At 52.9% G+C, this 22,862-nt stretch overlaps 2 protein-coding genes across 5 annotated transcripts; one reads left to right on the forward strand and one right to left on the reverse strand.

The window, feature by feature from the left end:
• Positions 1–21: 21 nt before the first annotated feature.
• Positions 22–1,773, forward strand: MEA1 (male-enhanced antigen 1). 4 transcript variants are annotated; one of them, XM_032862146.1, is made up of 4 exons: positions 22–101; positions 609–889; positions 975–1,077; positions 1,381–1,773. In XM_032862146.1, the coding sequence occupies exons 1-4, from the start codon at positions 38–40 to the stop codon at positions 1,530–1,532; spliced, it is 600 nt and encodes a 199-aa protein (XP_032718037.1). In that variant the 5' UTR covers positions 22–37; the 3' UTR covers positions 1,533–1,773. The 4 variants fall into 4 exon arrangements, with proteins under 4 accessions (XP_032718037.1, XP_032718039.1, XP_032718040.1 ...); XM_032862148.1 differs by having other exon boundaries at positions 56–130; XM_032862149.1 differs by lacking the exon at positions 22–101 and adding an exon at positions 104–164.
• PPP2R5D (protein phosphatase 2 regulatory subunit B'delta) lies at positions 1,663–22,521 on the reverse strand. The gene is made up of 16 exons (XM_032862140.1): positions 22,361–22,521; positions 17,614–17,691; positions 6,975–7,185; positions 6,538–6,737; positions 6,340–6,450; positions 6,122–6,214; positions 5,577–5,707; positions 5,383–5,442; positions 5,169–5,277; positions 4,902–4,955; positions 4,426–4,596; positions 4,193–4,320; positions 3,442–3,543; positions 3,266–3,338; positions 3,003–3,119; positions 1,663–2,851 (listed from the first exon to the last, which is right to left on the reverse strand). Exons 1-16 carry the CDS (start codon positions 22,385–22,387, stop codon positions 2,714–2,716), a joined length of 1,803 nt encoding a protein of 600 aa, XP_032718031.1. The 5' UTR covers positions 22,388–22,521; the 3' UTR covers positions 1,663–2,713.
• Positions 22,522–22,862: the final 341 nt, after the last annotated feature.

Here is a 22,862-nt window from a genome sequence, read left to right on the forward strand (position 1 = left end):
GCAAGGAGCGTACTCCTCGCCCTCGATCGCGTCAATCATGAGCACGGGGCGGGGCGGGAGGACCAAGCGCCCGAGTACATCCTGCCTCGCCGGAAGTGAAGGTGCGGGTTCAGCCGCGGGCTCGGAGCCGGTGAGGCGCGCGGAAACACCGGCGCCTAGAATCGGTGGGGGCGGGTGGCGGACGCCGCAGCTGGGGCCATTTGAGGGGAGCCCCTGGGGCCTGAAGGGCGTTTGTCAGGCGGTACAGAAGGGAACCCGTTGGAGAGGGGAGAAGGGGAGGGTACGCCCTGTCTAGGGGGGCATGTTTGGCGACCCACAGTTCCCAAGTCGAGGACGGGTAGGGGAGGGCGGGGTTCTGGACGGAGTGTCTTTTGGGAGGTGGCGTGTTCGGGCTGTTATTTAAGAATTGGCAGAGCAAGTGGGATGGGCCTCGGTTCAAGATATGAGTCGATTTAGAAGGTGGAGGACCCAGGAGAGGGTGGGGTGCAGGAAGCTTGGGAGCGTTTGAATGTTTTGCGGGCCCAGGAGACCTCAAGGAACTGGATGAGGGGCCGAATGTGGACCAAATTTCATCCGATCCCTATCCTTCTGCCTCCCTGTTTTTGCAGCCCCTGCCCGGATGGCAGCAGTAGTTCTAGGGGGAGACACCATGGGCCCCGAGCGTATCTTCCCCAACCAGACTGAGGAACTAGGGCCGCATCAGGGCCCTACGGAAGGCACTGGGGATTGGAGCAGCGAGGAGCCTGAGGAAGAGCAGGAGGAAACGGGGGCAGGCCCAGCTGGCTACTCCTATCAGCCCCTGAACCAAGAGCCTGAACAAGAGGAGGTGGAGCTGGCACCGGTGGCGGATGGAGAAGATGTAGTTGCTGATATTCAGGATCGGATCCAGGTATGGTGGAAGAGGCCCTGTTCTGGCCAGGTGAAGGTGGGATCCCTGAAGAGCTGGCCCTGAGCTGTCTTCTCTGGCTCTGCAGGCCCTGGGGCTTCATTTGCCAGACCCACCATTAGAGAGCGAGGATGAAGAGGAGGAGGGAGCTACAGGATTGAGCAACCACAGCTCTATTCCCATGGACCCGGGTAAAGAGAACATTCTTTCATTCTATAATAATGATGGAGGAAAGGGACTGGTCAGACCCAGTAAAGTCACAGAGGAACACCCTGATCCTGAAACGATAGTTTGTAATCTAAGATTTTACAGACTTCGGAATCCAGGTGAAATGCTATTATGCTAGACTTGGGTGGTGGGCAGGCTTGCCTGGAAATAACAAGATAGATTTGGTCGCCCTCCGAGCCCAAACGTAATGGGTTAATTCAAGGAATGGGGAGCAGAGCTGGTCCCATAGTTTCTATCCCCTGACTGTTCTCTATCTGTGATTTCAGAACATGTGGAGCTGGTGAAAAGGACGATGGCTGGAGTAAGCCTGCCTGCGCCAGGGGTTCCGGCCTGGGCTCGGGAGATATCAGATGCCCAGTGGGAAGATGTGGTACAGAAGGCCCTCCAAGCCCGGCAGGGGGCCCCAGCCTGGAAGTGACTAGCCTGAGAGCTGCCTTATCCCCTTGCATTCCAGGCCAGAACCAGCACAGGACTGAACACATCCCTGGTTGTAACATCCATCTCCATCTTTCCCATCTCCCTTTCCACATCAAGGCAAATCAGACTTCTTCTCAGAGACCCACTTTATTCAGTTCTGTACATATGGGGACATCGGCCCAAGCCCAACCCATCTTCGCATGTATCACTCTGTGGAGAATAAAGCACCCTATGTACACAGCCAAAAGCTGCACTGCCTGTGCCCCTGGGACCTGGTTCCGGCCCTCCTCAGCCCCTCGCCCTTCCAAGGTGTCCAGCAGGGACAAGTGGGGGCCTGCCCATCATCAGCACCAACCAGGAAATAAACAGGTGCTGAGGGAGCCATGCTCAGGGCACTGCGCCCTGCTGCCTCCTGGCTTTGGGAGCCAACAGCCAGGGAAAACAGTTAGCCCCAGGGTGGTCCCTTCCATATCTGTGATCCCAGGGCTGCCGCTCATCAAAGAGGGGGCACAGGGTAGGGTGTTTGTTCACCCCCTTCTCTTGGTCCATCTGGGCCCTATATTCATCACCTGTGGTCCACAGCCTATGCTTTTCTCCTTTTGACCTCCCATGTGGTCTTGGTCAGGCAGGGGTTAAAATAATTCAGCCCCATCAGCCTGCTCACTGCTGGGGCTGGGGGCCTATTTGTGCCTGTTGGGGATTGGCTCCCCTCCAGCTACTCCAGGGGCCAATGGGGCCTGACCTAACTTTGGTGAAAGTAATCTCCTGCTGCTCCCTATGTGCTTCAGGGGAGGGAGCAAAGGAAAGACACCTGGAGTTCAAAAGAGGATGAAGGGAAGGGGAGGGGAGCGTTATGTATTCCTGTGTGTATTTCTCAGAGCAGCCTCAGGTAGCTGTGGGGTTAGGAGCAGGAGGGGGACAGGCATCCCCAAGTTGTCTGAGCGCTGAGGATCTCAGTGCTCAACCTGTCTGTACTAGCCACAGGGAGGCATGAACACATCTGGGGGAGAAGAGGGACCAGTGTGTAAGGGTCCCCACTTCAAGTGCTGCATCCCCTCCCTAGAGTAGCTAGAGAGGCACTGCCTTGCCCCAAGTCAGCCAGTGGGGAGCAGAGGGTTGAAGGGCTAGGGCAGCGTCCCAGGGCTGAGTGGGCTGTGGCCCTGCAGAAGGACGGTGAGGGGGTCAGAGAGCCTCTTGGCTGGCAGTTAGGAATTCTTCCGCCCGCTTGTGTGCCTCCAGCGCCTTGATGGTGTACACGTCCTGGGGCAGCTCTGACTTCCGCCGAAGCAGCACCTTCTCCTTCTTGATGTCCTTGAGCATCTGTGTGTGGGTACCAAGACGGTGAGGGATGCTGGTCAATTCCCAAGAGATTCTATGGTTTCCTCCCCTTATTCCTGGGCTCTGCTGCTCCCATCTCCTCTCCCTTCCAGAGCTTTTATTTCTGCTCCCCACTCCCTCTGTGCCTTCCCACCTGCACGGCCTCTGTCTCCACTGTCCTCTTCAGAAGCTGGATGTCCTCTGCCGTGGGGGTCTCTGTCTCCATCGAGTACACAGGAGGCAGTGGTGGAGGCGCTCGAAACATGGGATACTGAGTAAGGAAAGGAGAGGCACGGGCAGGTAGTGAGAGCCACTTTAGAAGTTGGTGGACCTGTCTGCTTCGTGTTCCTCCTCAAACAAACCCTCCCTTGGCCAAACTGGGCCCTGGAGTTCAGGGCAGTAACAGCAAAACCTCACCTGGGGATTAAGTCGGGCCAGCTCCTCAATCTTTTGCCACATCTCTTCCCTTTCCTTCATTCGGAACCGGCCCCTAAGGGAGCAAGGACAGGATTGGAGGAGGGGAGTGGGCTTGAGAGAGAACCAGAGGGACCCCAGGGGTGAAGATGGAAGCCCCCAGGTAGAGAGAGACTCACTTCTGTTTCTCTGCCTTGTACTGTTGCGTGCAGTCATCAAACAGCTTCTGGTTCATCTCCATAAACAGCTTCAATGCGTTGTAGATCAGTCCGTGGATTGTCCTGCCGCCAGGAAGAAGGATCGGGTATAGGAGGTCTTACCAACGCTGAGGGCGGTGCCAGGACCCCAGTCTGCTCTCTTCCAGGAGGAGTCTCTGCTAAGAGTTTTTGGAGACCTCTGCAGCGTAAGCTGCTTTCTCTAGCCAAATCATGTGACTGGACTGGCATTTCAGGGTCTTTATAGCTATTGGTCCGCCCGTCCGTCCTTCACCTCACCCCATGCTCCAAGACCTACCTTCTTCCCAACGCTTCCTACCCTCTGGCCTACACTAATGGTGTCCCCGCAGCAGGGTGGACGGTATCGGCACCACAGTGCACTTATGTTCAGCAGGAAAGCCTCTACAACGCTGGGATTCATTCAGCACAGGCTACAAAGATCACATGGGCTTCTCAGAGCACATCGTGAGGTCTCCAAAGCCACCCACTATCTGGCCATAGAAAGGACACGAGCCCTGCTCTGCTGTATGGTATCACAGCCCTCTCACAGAGCTGTCCCCTCCCTGGGCAGGTCCTCAAGGGCCTATCAGCGTGCAGTGAGCACCAGCCCCCCTGCTCAGTGGCCAGATGAGGCCCTCTGGCTCTTTGGTTCTTCCCCACACTTACAGGGTGCCAAACCGGAGCCCCACCACCCAGCCCTGCCCCAGCCCCGTACTTGTTCCAGTGGCTCTTGGAGTTCCTGTAGAGGGCAGGGAACATGATGGGGAGGACTCGGGCAGCATTGTCACTTATCAGGCTCATGATGTACTCATTGTTCCAGTAATAGAGGGCGCGCTCTGCCACCTGGTGGGGACAGGTGGGACTCAGCAGGGACACGGATAGCTCTGCTTAAAACCCTCCCCAATTTCTGGGAGGCAGGGGACGGGGATGTGCAGGTCAGAGTCTCACCTGGAAATGGGGGCTGGAGACACACTTGGCAAGCTGGCGGAAGAGTGGTTCCATCACTTTGCTGAACTCCGAAGGTTCAATGACATCCAGAATCTCCTCTAGCTCGTTCAGGAACATGACTTCCTTGGGGCTGTGGGTCTTGGGCCAGAACTTGAGAAGTCCTACAATCACCTGTCAGGAGGGCACAGGGATAAAATTCTCCCTCAACACCTGCCTGCCTCTGCCAGAAGTCTTCCAGCCCCCTCCCCCGACTCGGGTGGGCACTGCTTGGGTGGCCTCCCCCTAACTGCTCACGCTTCTCTGACCGGGATCTGTTTCCTACGTATACATAGGCTCTACTCTTCCTTCAGAGAGGAAAGCGTGTCACCTCTTGGGTCACATCCCTCTTGAACCCCTGCTTATGGCATTACTTGATAGGCAGACTGGCAAGTCTAACTGACAAGAAGAGGTGTCCTGGGGCTGGGAAGGGGAATTACCGGCTCTGTGAGGCTGCTTTCCTTCTCCAGGAACTGTACCACGCAGTAAGCCAGCTGCAAAAGGTTGAAGCAGGAAGGCAGTGAGGTGCAGGGCCCAGGTCTCAGAGAGGTCAGGGACAGAAGCAAGAGCCCAGAATGGAAGAAGAGGTGTACTGAGGAATTACCCACCCACTCCTTCTGCCACCCCCATCCCAGCTGGAATATCTTCCCCTCCATCTCTTTTCTCTGCTGCCAGAGTCAGGAATCATCAGGAGGAAGGCAGCTCACCTGAGGGTGGTAGACACTCAGGGACTTGACCTTGTGAAGGGGAAGCAGGACACGGATGAGGAACATCTTGTGCTCTTCCTTAAGGGGCAAGGCAAAGCCGTTGATGATGCTAGGAATTATGGGAGGCTTGTTAGGACCAAAGGACCGGGTCAAGTTCAGTGCTCCAATCCCTCCAGCCTCCCATGGGCATGCGTCCCCCCACCCCACCTCTCACCTGCCAAGAATCTCTAGGAGTTCAGCAATTCCGTTGTGATGTTCTGTCTCATAGATGAACCTGAGGGAAGAAAGAAAGGCTCTCCTGATAATCCCTGATGTCCCTCCAGCACTCCGCAGAGTCCTCCTACCTCCCTGCTCCCACCCCCACTTAGCAGGGCTTGCTTTGCTCCTAAGCCTGGCTTCTGGCCTCACCTGTAGAAGATGTGGTTGATCTGCCGACGGATATAAGCCCGGAGCCCCAAAAACTTGCCATAGATGCGATGCAAGATGGTCTTGAGGAAGTCCCGCTCTCGAGGATCCTCACTGTCAAACAGGTCCAAGAGCTGGGAGCCGGCGACGGGAAAGGCAGTTGAGTGAGGCAGGAGCCAGGGAGGGCTAGGGTGACACGGGGTCCTAGCCAGGGGACAGCTAGAGATTCTCTGGATGGGGGGCATGGGGACAAGTTTCTGGCAAGCAGAGACACAGCTCTCCCCAGGGCAATGTCTGGATACGCACGTTTACGTGCCCCACTGCCGGGGAAGAGGTAACTGCTGCTTGTTTCCTTCAGTTATGCTGGAAGCTTCCCGAGAGCAGAGAGGTTTGTTTATCCCTCCCACCACCACCTGGCCCTTTGTACCAGACCCAGATGAAAGCCCATCTATTCAACAGATGGAGAAGGAGCAGGGCTGCCTCAAGGGGGCGCGGGGCTAGAGTTCATGGACTAGAAGGAGGGCAGGACAGGAACTTCAGGGACTCACAGCAAGGACAAACTTCTGGTCGATATACTTCTTTGCTATGTTTGGCTGGAAATCAGGAGACTCAAGGAAACGTAAGAAGAACTCATACACGAGCTGTTGGGGGCAATGAACATCCGTTTAGGTGGAGTTCCCCAAGGTCTGGGAGATCCCCCCTAGCTGCAGGTCCCTGAGCACCCCATCCCCTGTAGCCAGGTCAGACTGCCCCCTCCCTCTGATACCTGCAGGTGCGGCCAGGCGGCTTCCAGGGTGGGCTCATCCTCTTCCGGGTCAAACTCAGCCCCGGTGGGGTTTGATGAAGGTGGCAGCGTCCGGAAGAGGTTCACTGAAAACTGAGCGGTAGGACCCAGGTGAGCGCTCCTGTCGGGCTTCTCCACAGCCACGGTCCCTCCCCACTCACCCCATTGCCCCGTGCCCACCATGGTGACTGCCTCAGGGTAGATAGCCTCAGTGACAACATCGCGGCTATGGGTGATGTACTCCACCATCTCGTTGAGTCCTGCCCGCTTCACCTCCTTGAATTTGAGGTCACTGAGTGGATCTGACACAAAGTCAAAGAGGACGCAGCACTGGCGCAGCTTCTGGATAAAGAGCTCCTCCCGCTCCTGGGTGGGCGAATCTTGGGGCAGGGAAGCAACAGTCACACTCTCGTCCCCAGCCCTTCACTGCCCTGTGCTACTCGCCTTACAAGGTTTTCCCCTACCCTGACCTGCCCCCCAACCCAGCCCTGGTGGAACTCCCTCTCATATTCTCTAGAACTTCCATCCCTCCAAAATACCCCAAAAGCCTCCATCTGCCAGTGCCCCCGGGACCCCCTAGGCCTGGTGTACCAGCGCCCTTGACCTTTTCCAAGTACCTTTCAGGGCAGGGAGCTTCTGCAACTCCCGGTTCTTGCTGAGATTGAAGCGGGATGAGCTTTGCCGTCGCTCCTTCTTGACAATCTGGGGCCCTCCGGAGTACTTGATTTTGCTGAGCTGCGTCGGGGGTGGCGTGCTGTTGCTGGGACGCTTGTTGGATGATGGGGGCTGGGGCTGGGGCTGCGGCTGTGGCTGCGGCTGGGACTGGGCCTAGTCAAACAAGTGGCTGGTTGGAGTCGGCTCCCCAAGGTATGCCTCCCACCCTGGGCCGCTGCCCATTCCACCCCTGCAACACCCCCCCGCCCATCCATCTTTGCCTGTGCAGACCTGGGCAGCCACGCAGCTGTCTCCCACCCTGGAGCAGCTCCAGTCAGCATCAGAGATAGTTAAGGTCTATTATCCCCAGAAGAGAGGGGTCGAGAAGCCGTGTCTTCCAAAATGATGCCCACTTCCTGGGCATCAAGAGCCTTCAAAATGCTTGTTCTGGTTCACGAACAGGCAAATCTAATTGATGAACTGATGGTACCAGAAGGCAGAAAAGTGGCTGTCTCTCCAGAGGAGGGCTGGCGGGGGTATGGGCTTAACAGAGAAGGGCCCTGAAGAACATTCTGAATAATGGAAATATTCTCTCTCTTAACTGGATCTGGGAGGTGGGTCCTAGCGGAAACACAGGTGAAAAGTCATTAAGCAGCACATGTGAGATTAGTGTACTTTACTGCTTTACTGACTGAGTCACATTCTTCGGTTCAAGGTTAAAAGAAACACCGCCCCCAATAAAAAAGTTCAAAGAAATTTATTCTTATGTCTCAGTAGTTTTAATTATGAAAAATATAGCTTAAGAAAAATCCTACAGGGGTGCCTGGGTGGCTCAGTTGGTTGAGTGTCTGGCTTTTGGTTTCGGCTCAGGTCACCATCTCAGGGTCCTGGGATGGAGCACTCAGTCGGAAGTCTGCTTGAGATTCTCTCTCTCTGCCCCCCCATCCCACAAGCACATATGCACACTCTCTCTCGCAAATAAACAAGAAAAACTTAAAAAAAAAAAAAAAAGAGGGGTGCCTGGGTGGCTCAGTCAGTTAAGGATCTGCCTTTGGTTCAGGTCATGATTGCAGGGCTCTGGGATCAAGTCCTGCACCAGGCTCCCTCCTCAGCGGGGAGCCTGTTTCTCCCTCTGCTTGATGCTCCCCTTCTTACCCTCTATCTCTCTGACAATAACAAAATCTTTAAAAAAAAAAAAAAGAAAAGAAAAGAAAAAAAGAAAAATCTTACATACAAAAGAAAGCTTTTGTGTACTTTCTTTACAGCGCTATTTATAAAAGCAAATAAATAAATGGATGGATGGATGGAAGGAAAATCATGGAGTTAAAATTGTGTTTATAAAAACTATGTACTAAATGTAATCATACATGGTTCAGCTGTGGAAAACATTTACATAGTCATAGTAATTTGCCCAAAATTGGTGATAAGTATTTTGGGAGCATGGGAAATGTCTGTGTTGGAGATATAAGATGCTGAGGCCTTAATTTTCCATAGTAGAAAGTCAAGAGATAATATCTAACACTCGAAAATTAAAGAGGGGCGCTTGGGTGGCTCGGTGGGTTAAGCCTCTGCCTTCAGCTCAGGTCATGATCTCAGGGTCCTGGGATCGAGCCCCGTATCAGGATCTCTGCTCAGCAGGGAGCCTGCTCCCCCCGCTCACTCCCTTTGCCTGCTGTTCTGCCGACTTGTGATCTCTCTTTCTGTCAAATAAATAAGTAAAATCTTAAAAAAAAAAAAAAAGAAAGAAAGAAAAGAAAAATTAAAGAACAAAAAGCAGTAAAAGAATCTTATTTGGAAGCACAGAAGTCAATTTCCAAGGAAAGGGGAGTTGAAAGGTGTCTTCAGAGAGCAATAGGAGAGCGGGGGGCTAGGCAGGCGCTGCTCTGTTCATTACAAGGCCAAGGGTACTACCTGACTTTCCTGACAATGTACATGTTGTCATGTTGATAAAAATTTTAAGATAAAATGAAGCTGAAAACTACGTAATGACAGAAAATTGCTTCCTATGCTAAGGTAAATAAGGATAATGCAAAACTGTACAAGCAGAATGAGCTCACCCACATTGCACCACATGCACAAAACAAAACCCAGTGCAGAAAGAAAAAACAAGAGCAAGTCCGCCACGGTGTTCATGACTATCTCCCGTTGTAGCACAATGATACAGGACTTTTCGTCTTTTCTAAATGGTCTGCCGGCTGACCCTTTTATATAATTGGAGAAAAACTGCTGATTTTTTTAAGCTGTGTCTCTACTTTCTCCCAGACGCAGGTGTGGGAGCCCCACAAAGCCCATCTTCAGACGGCTACACACAGGTGTGTGGCTGTCCGCCCCCAGGTCCTGCCAGGTAACCACCTGCGGGGAGAGGGCAGAGGCGAAGCCACAGGACAGCTTGCCCCCAGAGACTGCAACAGAACCAGAGGACTGAGGCCATGCCCAGCTGGGTACCCACAGGAGAAGCTGACCTTCTGTCCTCATACCTGCCATCCCCACCGGCTCTCTAGTCTCCTCCCCAAACTCTGACTTCCTACCACAGGAATGGGAGAATGAGAAATCCTCTGGGGTAGGGGGAAGGGGAGGAGGACAGAAATGCTATGCTTTGCAGGCTCTGAATTTTTTAATAGAAACAATTATGTCAAGCTTGTGACCTATCTGGGGATCAGAGGAGAAGAGAGATGCACTGGATCGAGCCTGGGGCAGGCCTGTGGGTCCAGGGTAGCTCATTACCTTTTTGGCCATCTGGTCTTCTCCTCCACCTGAAACGACCGCTTCAGAGACTAACCTGACTAGGGGAGTGCAAGGAAATGGGGCAAGAGCAGCTGCCATACTCGTCTTCTGCTGTGACCAGCGTGCGGCCAGCGTGATTTGGGGCAGACTGTGCAAGGCGCCCTGGCGTCTGGGGTCTCTCTTCTGGCATATGGTGGATGGGTCATACCTCAGTGAGGGATAGGGGAGAGAGGCAGAAGGGTGGGAGACCAGAGTCTGGTGTGCGTCAGACCCATCCCTGCTTCCGGCCTTAATTTCCCTGTTGTAGGAACAACCAAACCCTTATCTGTGGAGCTTAGTGGTCGAGAATACAGACTCATGCTAAGACTGCCTGGGTTTGACTCCTGCTCTGTCATTTATTAGCCCAGTAACCTCCAGAAAGTCATACAGTCTGCCCGCCTCAGTCTCCTCATCTGTAAAGTGGGCATGACAACAGTACCTACCTCATAAGGTTGTAATAAGGATTTAGGGGAATATTATATGATTCACAGTTTTTATGTGAAATGAAGAAAAGAAGAAATGTCTTCTACTGTTATCATGATTAATTATTTCCCATCCCTGGATTTTAGGAACGCAACCTAGAAATTCCTTAAACTATCACACCTCAAAAGTTCCTATGGGTCCACTGTCTTCCCTGGTCTAAAATGGGGGAAACCAAGTGCACCTGGGTGGTTCAGTCAGTTAAGCATCTGACTCTTGTTTTCGGCTCATGATCTCAGGGTTGTGAGATTGAGCCCCGTGTTCGGCTCCATGCTGGGCTTGGAACCTGCTTAAGATTCTCTCTCTCCCTCTCCCTCTGCCCCTCCCTGCCTTTTCTCTCCCTCTCTAAAAAGAATAAATACCATGGGGGCACCCAAGAAAGTATTTCATCTTTCAAGACACATTTAAGTTCCACCCTCTTCCAAAAAGCCTTCTCAACTCCAACCCTGCAGTGTCCAGTCCCTGCCCTTGACCTCTTGACACTACTTGTCTGTTTCACTGGTTCTGGGATTATCCCCAGTGATGTCTCTTGCTTGGTGTGTTCACATGTCCAACTAGGTAAGTTCCCTGAAAGCCAGGACCCTGGTTTGCACTCCTCTGGATCCCCTCAGCACTGGCACCTAACAGTCATTCCATGAAGGTCTGGACGGTTGACTGACAGGGGGCCAAGCCCAGGCCTTTCCTGTCCCAAGTTGGGACCTATCAGAACAGAACACTAAGCGGTGTCAGGAGCAGAGGAGGAGGGAAGAACATTAGTGATACCAGGGCCAAGGGCTCAGAAGAACAAAATTCTAAGGAAGAACATATCTCTCTCTGTCCTCCCAGATTAAGACAGACCCCCTGCACCTCCATAAGCCTCACACAGAGGAGAGGTCCAGGGAAAGGAGGCACTGGACCCAGAAAGGGAGAAGCAAAGCCTCAATTTTCTCTGTTAACAGATAAATGAACTAATCTCCAAGTAAGGTTAAGAAAACAGAGGGCTGCATGGCTAAAAATCAAAGTTTAAAAATCAAAGTTTAAAAAAAACAGGTTGATGCCTAAGGTGTCTTCCCTACTAGGATTGCATCACTGAAGGTGGGGGAGGCCCAAGAACAGCTGAGCTCAGCCTGCCCCACCACAGCCCATCCCACCGGGCCACCCTGGTTTTGTAAGGACCCTTGGCTCCCAGGCCCCAGACACAAGAAGCATCTGACAGACAGCTGGTCCAGCCAGCAGCACCGGGCTGCCAAGCGCCAATGAGGCATTCCTGGTCTTTTCATTCTTCCCTGGGAAACATGCTTGTCAGAAGGGATGTATGGGGCTGTGCCAGCGACCCACTTCATGTTCAACTCTTTCTCCTAAAAGCTTCAGCTTTTTTTTTTAACATGTTTTTTAAAGATTTTATTTTTTAGTAATCTCTATGCCCAACCATGGAGCTTAAATTTACAACCCCAAGATTAAGAGCAGCAGGCTCTGCTGACGGAGCCAGCCAGGCGCCTAGTAAAAGCTTCAGTTTGTTTTTTTTTAAGATTTTATTTATTTGAGAGAGAGAGCGCACACTAGAGGGGGAGAAGCAGAGGGACAGGAACAAGCAGACTCTGTGCTGAGCTCAGAGCCTGAGGTGGGGCTCGATCCCATGACCCTGAGATCGCGCCCTGAGCCAAAATCAGGAGTCAGACACCTAACTGGCTAAGCCACCCAGGTGCCCCAAAGCTTCAGCTTTTGACTCCTCTACTGACCCAGGCTGGAGGTGGGAAGCAGGTGAGTCCCCTGGAGAACCTTCTGCAACCCTCCCAGCATGGGTGGACACTGACCAGAGGCAAGCCAGCCAAGCCGCTCCCCACCCCTTACTGGTTCTGCCTGGTCCCACTTCTGAGACTATGTCATGGCCAACTCCTCTGCCTGAGCTCCCTCTCCTCCCACCTCCAAGAAGCATTCCCAGATTCAGGCCTCCAGCAGTCAAGTGGGACTTCAAATTTAGGCACCAAGCTCACTTTTAATAAGAGACTGCAACTAAACTTGCCCACTCTGAACCAATCCTAGTCCAAACTGATCCTAACACAACCACCATTAATAACCAAACCCAAATATTTAAACCTGAAGCCGGAGACAGAAATACAAATTAAGCACTATAGAAAGTATTATGGCATGGGGCGTCTGGGTGGCTCAGTCATTGTTAAGCGTCTGCCTTCGGCTCAGGTCATGATCCCAGGGTTCTGGGATTGAGCCCCAGTTCGGGCTCCCTGCTCCATAGGAAGTCTGCTTCTCCCTCTCTCTGTCAAATAAGTAAATAAAATCTTCAAAAAAAAAAAAAAGAAAGAAAGAAAAACGCAAAGATTAACATCACTGCTTTTGCTTAACGAATTAACTAGTCAAAGAAAGATCATTTTCCTGTAAAAGCCCCAAGACCGCAGGGGCATTCTCTCCTCTCCAGAGCTCCATCTAGCTGCGCTTCATTATTTTCTCCCTTCATTTATTGACTACAGTCATGCTAAGCCTTAGAGATTAAAAGGTGGCCCCTATCCTCAGAGAGCGCACAGTCCAGTGGGTGAGACCAACACACCGGCAGCTCTCAGGGGAATGAAAAAGCAGAGAGGGCCACCACGGATCTGGGAACACAGGCTCCGGCTGAACAATTAGCTAAGGCCCTCCTGCAGGCGTGACTTCTGACTTGGCTCTCAAAGGACACAAGTGAGTTCATCAGGCAAAGAAAGAGCACAGGAAAATAAAGTCGTCCACGCCAGCGGAATCTCATCAGTAAGGGCCCAGAGTTATGGGGTGGGGCCAGCTCACAGGGGTCCAGAGTGTGAATCTGAACTGTAACCTATAAGCAGTGAGATGCCAACAGAGCTTTTTTTTTTTTTTTAAAGATTTTATTTATTTATTTGACAGAGAGCACATGCACACAAGCAGGGGGAGCGGCAGCAGCTGAGCAGGGAGCCTGATTCGGGACTCAACTCCAGGGTCCTGGGACCATGACCTGAGCCTAAGGTAGACACTTAACCGATGGAACCACGCAGGCGCCCCAACAGAGCCTTTTAAATTCAGGATTGATAAGACAAAAAATGTTTTTAGGGTAAAAACTCTGGCTACTGGGAGGACAGGCTGAAGTGGGTGAGATTGGGATAGTGTCTTCTTCCCTCTGTCCCCGCTCCCAGAAATCAGGACGGGGCACAGGATATAAAAGGGTCCAGGGCAGTGAGCTATTCTCTCCATAGAGAGACCAGGAAGGACCGCTGCCTGCAGCAGTGGGTCAAAAGGGAGCCTGACCCCATCTCTCAAGCTCCTTTCCGCTCTAAGACTCTTCAATAACCTCAGAGCCAGCGTATCAGGTCAGTAAGAACCTGGGAGAATTGGCTCCTGGGCCACACCACACAAGGTTGCATTCCAGCTCAACTGTTTACTGGCTGAGTGGAAGCTATTTAACCTCACTAAGCCTCAGTTCCATCTGTGAAATGGGATGATGACGATAATGGAATGACCTCAGGGGAGTGTTGTCTAGATTAAATGAGATTAAAAGATTAAATGCAAGCAAAGGTCTGGGGCGCCTGGGTGGCTCATGGGTTAAAGCCTCTGCCTTCGGGGGCGCCTGGGTGGCTCAGTGGGTTGGGGCCTCTGCCTTCGGCTGGGGTGGTGATCTCAGGGTCCTGGGATCGAACCCCATATCGGGCTCTCTGCTCAGCGGGGAGCCTGCTTCCTCCTCTCTCTGTCTCTGCCTGCCTCTCTGCCTACTTGTGATCTGTCTGTCAAATGACTAAATGAAATCTTTAAAAAAAAAAAAAAAAAAAGCCTCTGCCTTCGGCTCAGGTCATGGTCTCAGGGTCCTGGGATCGAGCCCCACATCGGGCTCTCTGCTCAGTGGGGAGCCTGCTTCCTCCTCTCTCCCTGCCTGCCTCTCTGACTACTTGTAATCTCTATCAAATAATTAAATAAAATCTTTAAAAAAAAATGCAAGCAAAGGTCTGAGGACAGAGCCTGGGAAATTGAACAGTGTATGTCCTCAAATTCAAGTCAACTCAACACCTGTGAACACGACCTTATTTGGAAACAGGGTCTTCGTAGACATAATCAAGTTGGGGTGGGCCTTAAATCCCATACAGCTAGTGTTCTCATAAGAAGAGGGCAATGCAGGGGCGCCTGGGTGGCTCAATCGGTTGAGCCTCCAACTCTTGATTTCGGCTCAGGTCATGCTCTCAGGGTCCTGGGATCAAGCCTGGCATTGGACTTCCCGCTCGGAGTCGAGTCTGCTTATCTCCCTCTCCCTCTGCCACTCCCTGTGATTGCATGTTCTCTCCCTCACAAATGAATAAATAAATCTTAAAAAAAAAAAAGAAGAAGAAGAAGAAGGAAAGGTGAACAGAGAGACATAGAAAAACAGGGAAGCACCCTATGTGAAGACTGAGGAGAAGACTGGAATGATCTATCCATAAGCCAAGGAGCACCAAGGATTGTTGAAAACCACCAGAAGCCAGGGAAAGAGGCATGGGAGAGACTCTTCCCTGGAACCTCAGAGAGACACGGCCTGCTGACATGTCAATTTCAGATTTCTGGCCTCCAGAACCATGAGAGGATCAATCTCTGTCATTTTTTTTTTTTTAAGATTTTATTTATTTATTTGACAGACAGAGATCACAAGTAGGCAGAGAGGCAGGCAGAGAGAGAGAGTTGGGGAAGCAGGCTCCCCGCCAAGCAGAGAGCCTGATGCGGGGCTCAATCCCAGAACCCTGGGATCGTAACCTGAGCCAAAGGCAGAGGCTTAACCCACTGAGCCACCCAGGCGCCCCAATTTCTGTTATTTTAAGCCACCTCGTCTATGGGCATGTGTAATGGCTGCCCTGGGACCCTGACACACAAGTAACTACCCAATAAAATAAATGGTGGCTGCTATCATTATTAGGATCAATTGAAAAGGCTCTGGCAAATGCATGACCCAGGGTAAAAGAGCCCCAAACTCTGCACTAGAAAAAGCAAGGGAAGGACCGTGCCAAACGGCTTTGGAGGATCTGAGCCTGGTAGCCCGGCCCCCAACTTTTCCACCATCCCTCTGCCCGGGGCCCCATGGGGACAAGCCTGAAATCATGCACAGTTCCCGCCGCTGCCTCCTACAGGGGAGCCCTGGGCAATGTTTCACAGAACAGAGCCCAAGGCAAACTCAGCACTCTCCTCTTTCAGAAAGGCCTCACTCTTATCGACCCACTGCCTTTAACCCATGTTTCCAGAAAGGCAGTGGAGAGAAAACCCCACAGTTGGTCTCAGCATCTTTCTTAGCCTGTTTGAGCTTTCATTTTCCTACCTATGAAAGGAGACGGTTAGACTCTAAGGTCGCCTCCAGCACTTTTCTGAAGTTGACTGGTTTGCTTATTGGTCACTAATGCATTCAAATGCAGGTACTTCTGGTGTGCCGGGCCCTTCAGCATGGGAGGGGAGCCTCACAGAGCTCACTGCTGACACAAGGGTTCAAATTGATGAACAACGAATTTACATCAAATTGTTTAACTACAGCTGTGGTTCATCGCTGCCCCGACCACGTCCTGTCAGGGAAGGATAGGGAGGTGGTCAAGGAAGGCTGCTTTTAGGACAAGACATCCATTCTACCTAGTAACCAAACAAGTGGGAGTTAGTTAGGCAAGAGATGAGAACGGCCCTCTAACTATTCCTTTCTGTCCCTTTAAATCCTGTTTCTAAGTCCCTCTTGCTGCTTTGAATGTCGGTTGCCAGCTCCCAGCCACCTTCCCTGTGGGTCCCACAGATGTCACCATTCCTAAAAGGGAGACTGAGCCCAGAGGAGTGTTGCCCAGAAGCGCTGACTGATTATTTATTAAGAACCAAGTGCATGAGGACACCTGGCTGGGTCAGTCAGTAGAAGCATGTGATGCCTGATCTCGAGGTCGTGAGTTCAAGCCCCACATTAGGTGTAGAGATTACTTCTTCTTTTTCTTTCTTTTTTTAAAGATTTTATTTATTTATTTGACAGAGAGGGAGAGCACGCGTGCATGCACAAGCAGAGGGAGTGGCTGGCAGAGGGAGAAGCAGGCACCCCACTGAGCAAGAAGCCTGATGTCGGACTCAATCCCAGGACCCTGAGATCATGACCTGAGCCAAAGGCAGATGCTTTACTGACTGAGTCACCCAGGCATCTCTAGAGGTTACTTTAAAAAAAAGTTAATAAATATAAATAAAAACACCCCCGACCTCCAAAAAAAGATCCAATGCATGAGCATAGAGGTATGTGGAAAAAGCAATGTACCAGCTCCAGCACACCCAGCTCTTCCCTTCAGAGTCCATAGTCTGGTGGAGAGAAACACATGTTGGACAAATAGTTACAACACCAAGTGATAAGGCCTATCCTAGAGACACGCTCAGATTACTGCATAAGTGCAGAGGAAGGAGGAATTCATATTTTGTGGTCCCCACCCCCTTGTTTGTAAAATGGGGAAAACCGACCCTGCTTCTTCTGATGATTTAAGTGAGACCTAAAACGACGGTGAGGTGTGAAAAGTGCTTGGATCTCTTTAGAGGAGACAGGGACCAGAAGTATCCAGAAAAAGCCAAAACCAGGGTTAACCCCAAACACTTGTTAATCGATGTCTTCTTCCCAAAAACCCCACAAGCTGTGCCCATAACTGGAAAGCTATTTCCTGTTGTCCTCCAACCCTTTGAACAGTTCAGAACAGGACAGAAGAAGCAGAGAAAGCAAGGATCACCAATTTCTGAGTAACACAGGTACTTGCTCAACGTGTCCCCGGGCCTGGCCACCATCTTGAGCATCTCACTTTGCACACTCCTGAACTTTCCTGGACATACTCTGGACTTAAGTCTCTCCACCCTCCAGTGCTCTTTCGGCTTGCCATTTATGGCTTTACAGCCCTAGATTGCCAAGCTGTGCTGACCTCTGCTCATGACCATCCTTTAGCAGCTCCTCTACAATCAGAACCAAGGGCAGTGGGCCTTGTCTGCAGTGTGGGGACACCAGCCTCTCCCCACCCCCATGCCCTACCCTGAGCCTTGCTGAAGCCACTCATCCCCCACTGAGCACCCGTGTACTTTTTCCCCTTCTCCCCAGCCCCTGATACCCTTAGCTTGCTGCCTAAGGAGAAAGGAGTTCTCATCACTCACAGTTGGTAGACAGAGAAACGACTTGCACGGGAGCTGATGGGAAGTCTGAAGTCCCGCAGACTCTCTCTGCTCTACACCAGCCATAGGGGAAGGCTTCCCGAGGGCAGCTACCTGGCTGGGCTGTCCAAGTCCCTCCCAGGCTGCGGAAATCCTGTCTCTTCTGCTGGGATAACTCCCGGCCCCCTGGGATCCCTCACCCACCAGGCATCAAGCACATGGAGCTGGTGCCCGCCCCGTAACTAGGGTCCTGTCCGTGATCATTACCTCGTCGGTGCTCTCGCCTCCACCATCCTTGCTTGAGCTGCTGGGCTTAGCCGTGCCTTTGGCAAGCTTGGGGGGCTCCTGAAGGGGGAAGATGGAGGTAGTCAGCAGGTGCAAGGGGGAGAGGGTGGCCTCATCTGGACCCCTTAAGTCTGTGCTGTAATTATCCTCTGTCCAACCAAATCAATCAATCAATCGGAATCACGGAGCATGTACCCTGTACCCAGCCCAGGGGAGGAGGGCTGGGGATACACAGAGGGAGAGTCAGTCCCTCCACACAGTCTGGAATCTGGTCAGGAAGACACTGTGAAGATAGGATAATTAAGCAAGATAGTGTTCTGTCACCTCACATGGCTGGTGTAGGAGTTGGGGCCTGGGAGGGCCTCTGTCTAGGAAGAACCAGGGTGAGGGGCTTGAAGGAGAAGCACCATAGAACAAGATACTCAGCCTGGCTTCTGGCTATATTGGGAAGGAGGAGCCTAGGCTCTCACGCTGGAGGGGAGGGAATCACCACTCCCCCCTATCCAAGGCCATCTGCAAAGACCTGGAAGACTTTTTTTGGGAAATTACAAATCACACCCAGACTAGAGGGTGCTACTGGCCTAATCGGGTATAGGAACTATCCCAAGAACTCCCCGGTGGACAAGCACAGAGACAGAGACCGGGGTAAAACCCTGACCTGCCACAAAGACGAGCACTAGTCTGAAGTCTCCCTCGGGAACTGGGCCGCTGGCTCAGAGCTCTGGCCTGCCCAGCGGCGTCTCTTCCTATGCTTCGGGCCAAAAAAAGCAACTGCACAGGGACAGGACGGGGAAAATGTGGAAAAGACTTGGGGATTTAGGTCTGATTGCAAGCTCAACACAAATCATCCAAGTGCCAGGGCTATACCCCCTGACCTTCCATCCAATTAACAGACAGAGTGTGGAGTGCTTGGCATGGGGGAGGGGGAGAGCGGGAAAGGGCCCCTGTGCTTGGCACTTCACGGGACTGTTTGGCAAGATCTGGTTCACTCGTGAGCATCAGAATTTGGGAGGGACAACGACAAACCCTAGGTTTTCTTCTGGCGAAATACAACCCGTACTGGGAGTGGGTTCAAAAAGCCTGTCCTGAGAGCAACAGCTGCAAGGCTGGGATGGCTAACAATGGGAGGAGTCCCGGCGGTGGGTGAGCAAAGAGGGGGTTTTACGAATAAATGAAGAGCTGCATGCGAACTAAAGCTGCGACTTGTTCTATGTGGGTCCCGGGGCCCAAGAGCCATGGGATGAAGTGGCAGGAAGACAGACTGAGGTTCCGAACGAGAAAGAATTTTCTCCTAGAGCAGCAGCACAGAAACTGGCTGCCTCGTGGGGCTGCAAGCTCCCGGGTCCCGAGAGCCTTCCAGCAAAGGAGCATTCCTGACTCCTCTAAACCATGGGCAGAAGGGATGGGAGCCCTAAATGCAGACTCAGTCGGAGGACCTTGGAAGTCACTTCCAGCTCCTAGATTCTGCCGCTCAAAGGCACGTGAGCCCCTTTGGTGACAAATGTTAAGTCATAGGGACTATGGGGGCACAGGGATTTCTGCGAGAACAGAGCTCTGTGTGGGCTGGAGGAGGGGGCAGGGAGGAAGAGAGCCCTTCCCAGGTGTGGAGCAGCTCTGCGTGTCACAGGACGCTCCTCCTTGGGGCTAAGCACCTTCTCCACTGCCCACCGACCAGGCTGGGCACACTGACCCCTCGCCAAGGGGCCAGGGAGTATGGCTCAGAGCATGGGGTGTGGCGCAACAGGACGAGGGGGTGCAGGCATGAGTCACTGAGTTGCCCGCACATTCCCCAGACATGGGCCACGTGGACAAAGCTGACCCATCTTTGCATGGGTTTCATCTCTCTGCTCCACCGCAAGCTCCTTCTCCTTTTAGCACCCCTCCACCAGCCCGACTGCTCAAACCTATCAGGGAGTGCTCCTAAGAGAGATCCCAGCTGCCTGCCTGCGTGGGTGAGTGTGGGGGCATGGGGAAGCCACGCCCACCACCCTTGCTCCCTGGATCCTGCAGAACACAGGGAGTGTGCACACGGCAGAGCACCCCAGCGCACCCCAGAGCACCCTAGAACAGTCCAGTGTCAAGTGCCACCCGCACGGTGGTTCGGACCCCACACTCTGTTTCAGGCCCAACTCTTACTAGCTCTAGGATCGTAAGCAGGTGAACCAGGCTCTCTGAGCCTCAGTCCTCAGCTTTTAAGTGACAGCAATCAAATGATCTAATCTCCTGTAGCAGTGTCCATGCGGCGCGTGAATATCCCAATGTTAGCCAATGGTATGACTATTATCAAAAGCAACAAAGTAGAAAGGAGCAGGGGCACACAGCCTAGGAATCTAAGAGGTATGTTCCCAGATCAGAACCTGAGGGAAGAGGAAGGAAGCAGATCGCCTCCAGGGATTGACTCAGTACTCATCTACTGAGTGCCTACTGTGTGCAAGGAAGATGGCCAGCCAAAATGGAGCTGAGTTATTATCTCAAGGGGGAAGAAAAGATTTGTTCACAATTAATTGCAGTCCACAGGAACACAGAAAGACCACAGGGACCTATCAAGTGTTCTGCAAACCCAGGGGAGGAGGGACAGCTCCCTCCAGACTGAGGGCTCAGAAAAGGCTTCAGGGAGGAGGCCGTGAAGGATGACCAAGACTGGGCCCAGCAGAGATTAAGAACGAGGAAAGGGGATGGACCCAAACTAAAGATCCCCCGCCCACCCCTCCTCTCTGTTCCCACCCCATCAAGGCAAACCTCAGTCACACTGTCCCTCCACCCCCTCCGGACTTGTTAACACTGAAGGAGGCCAAATGCAACTGGAAATCAAGAGCAGAAAGTTAAACCTTCAAGGGAATCAAAGATGCCTGGCTTTGTGCACCCCAATTCCACCAATACCCTTTCCCAGCCAAGTACTATGGTCAAATATCTATGGTCCTAGCAAGTCTAAGAATCTTCTCAATCATCTAGTAAAAGGCTTTTGTAGATGGGACAGTATCTGTTCCAACAAGACTAAAAACTACAGATGGGTGGGGACCTCACCAGCTTCCTCTGAATTCCACACCCCTCCACACTCCTTGACGGAGCCCCTTAGCCTCGGGTGCGGCTGTGTGTCATTCACAGCGCCACTGCCCAAACCACCTCAGCAGGCCCACTCCCCAAGGACACAGGGCCTGAGTGCAGCACACCAACCTGCCAAACCCAGGACCCCAGAAGCTTCAGTGACTAGTACACCATCACCAGCCCTCCACTCAGAACCTCTGTCCTGTGAGGTTATGGGGACAACCCAGAATCACACTTGCCTGCCAAATCTCTGAAAGCCCCAAGATAAAGAGTTGAACTGATAAGGTCAGGAACCGCAACCCAGCAACCCAGCCCACTGGAGGGCAAATGAAAGCAAGACACCTCTGGGGTCATAAAGTGGCTGAGCAGAGCGCCAGACCAGACACCACGAGGGGCCAACCCCAGGAGAGGAAAAGCTGGGGGAGGCTGGAACTGGTATCCTAGCATCCTCTGTGTGAGTCTGTACCTCAAAGGAACCACACCTCTGAGTCAGACCACAGCAACAGCAGGAAATAGAAGGTAGAGAAAGGCAGGGATGAAGAACAGGGGAAGGCAGTATCGAGGTAGAAGAGGAAGGTAAAGAAGGCAACATCAAGAAACAGTCTGTATCAGGACACCATGAGAAAGTCAAGGTGTCCAGGGGCGGCTGTCTGGCCTTTGGGGTAAGAAGGAAAACTAATCCCATAGTAAGGGCAGATTCCCGATTTGAGGGTACTGTAGCCCAGGAAGGCAGGAATCCATCACTGGTGCAAAATTGGAAAAATGCAAAGGTTATCCTAAGATTAGGAATAAAAGGAGGAGCTTGCTCAGAGTAGGAAGGGTAACTGACTTAGGATGAACCTGCAAGTCGCTTGATGCCTGATAGGGAGGCTTTGGTACAAAGGAGGCCTTTAAATCAAGAGACCTCATATTGCAGCTGGGCCTCCAAGCAGGCTGTGTGACCTTGGCCAAGTCCCTTCCCCTATCAGGGCCTCAGTCTCCTCATCTGTATTACTAAGGATTGCACTGAATGCACTCAGTGGTCCCTTCCAGCATTGACGTTCTGAGGTTCCATCAACAGAAGGAAGGGCTCAGTTCTGGCTTACAAGTTTGTGTGTGAAGGAAGAACTAGAGGGAGGGGCCTAGGCCAGATTTGGTGGAGGAGAGAGAAAGCGGAGCAGTTCTAGGTCAAGGAGCTTCGCGGGGAGGGAGAAGGGGCTGTAGGGCACGGTGGAGATGGCCGGCCCAGGCCCAGGCCCCGGCATGTAAAAAGAGCAGGGGCTGCGCGCAATGGGGGGCGCGGGGGGCGGGGAGGTGGGCTGGAGGGAGGTGCAGTCTCAGATGAGGGGCTGTCCCAAACGGGTAAACGGGTGGGGAGGGGGCGCTGGTGGAGAAAAAGCAGGGGAGTGACCTGGGAGTGGGACAGATCTGGAGGGAGGTGGTTACCCAGGGCCGGGGGTAGGAGAAGGGAGGAATGGATGGAGGTGTACGCGGGGGACTCCATCCCAGGCAAGGTGAGGGAGGCTTCCCAGCTGCGGCACAGGCTGGGGGTGCGGCCAGCAGCGGGGGTGGAGAACTGGCCCCGGGAGTCCTGCGGGGGCCGGACAGGAGGGTCAGTCTGGGGCTGTCCCGGGCCTGGCTCGGCCTCTCCCAGAGCTCCGCGCAGGCCCCAAGGCGGAGGCGCGAGAAAAAGGGCCACACTCACCTTCTCTTTCTTCAGTTTATAGGGCATCTCGGCCCGTCCGGACCCAGCCCGGCTCCTGCGGCCCCGCTCCGGCTCCGGCTTTGCTCGGCCGCACTCGGCCCGCTCGGCGTCTCTTCGCCACCGCCTGCGCGCTGCGCCCGGGTCGAGCGGTGATTGCGCCTCCAATTGGCCCGAACTCTTACAAACCTGCCTGACAACCAGGCGCCGCCTCCTCGGATTGGTTACTGGGGCCAAGCGGCTTCCTTTTTTTCTCATTGGAAAGGAAGAGTACAAACCGCCAGGGTTCGTCTCCCAGAATTGGTTGAAGCGGAAGGTCCCGCCCTAAAGTGGGTCGAGCTTAACAAAGGAGGCGGGGATAAGGGGAAACCCTAGCATAGCATCTAGTGCCGCACTCCGGCGTCTGGTATGTGTCGGCCTCGGCCATTCTTCGCAGCCCGGTCCCTTCCAAAGTGGCTTTTACTCTTTCCCTGCTCTGCTCCTTCGCTCAGTCCGAATGGAAGGA

The sequence above is a fragment of the Lontra canadensis genome, unplaced genomic scaffold (assembly GCF_010015895.1).
Source record: "Lontra canadensis isolate GAN:19392208 unplaced genomic scaffold, GSC_riverotter_1.0 scaffold23, whole genome shotgun sequence".
In the NCBI taxonomy this organism is placed as follows: Eukaryota; Metazoa; Chordata; class Mammalia; order Carnivora; family Mustelidae; genus Lontra; species Lontra canadensis.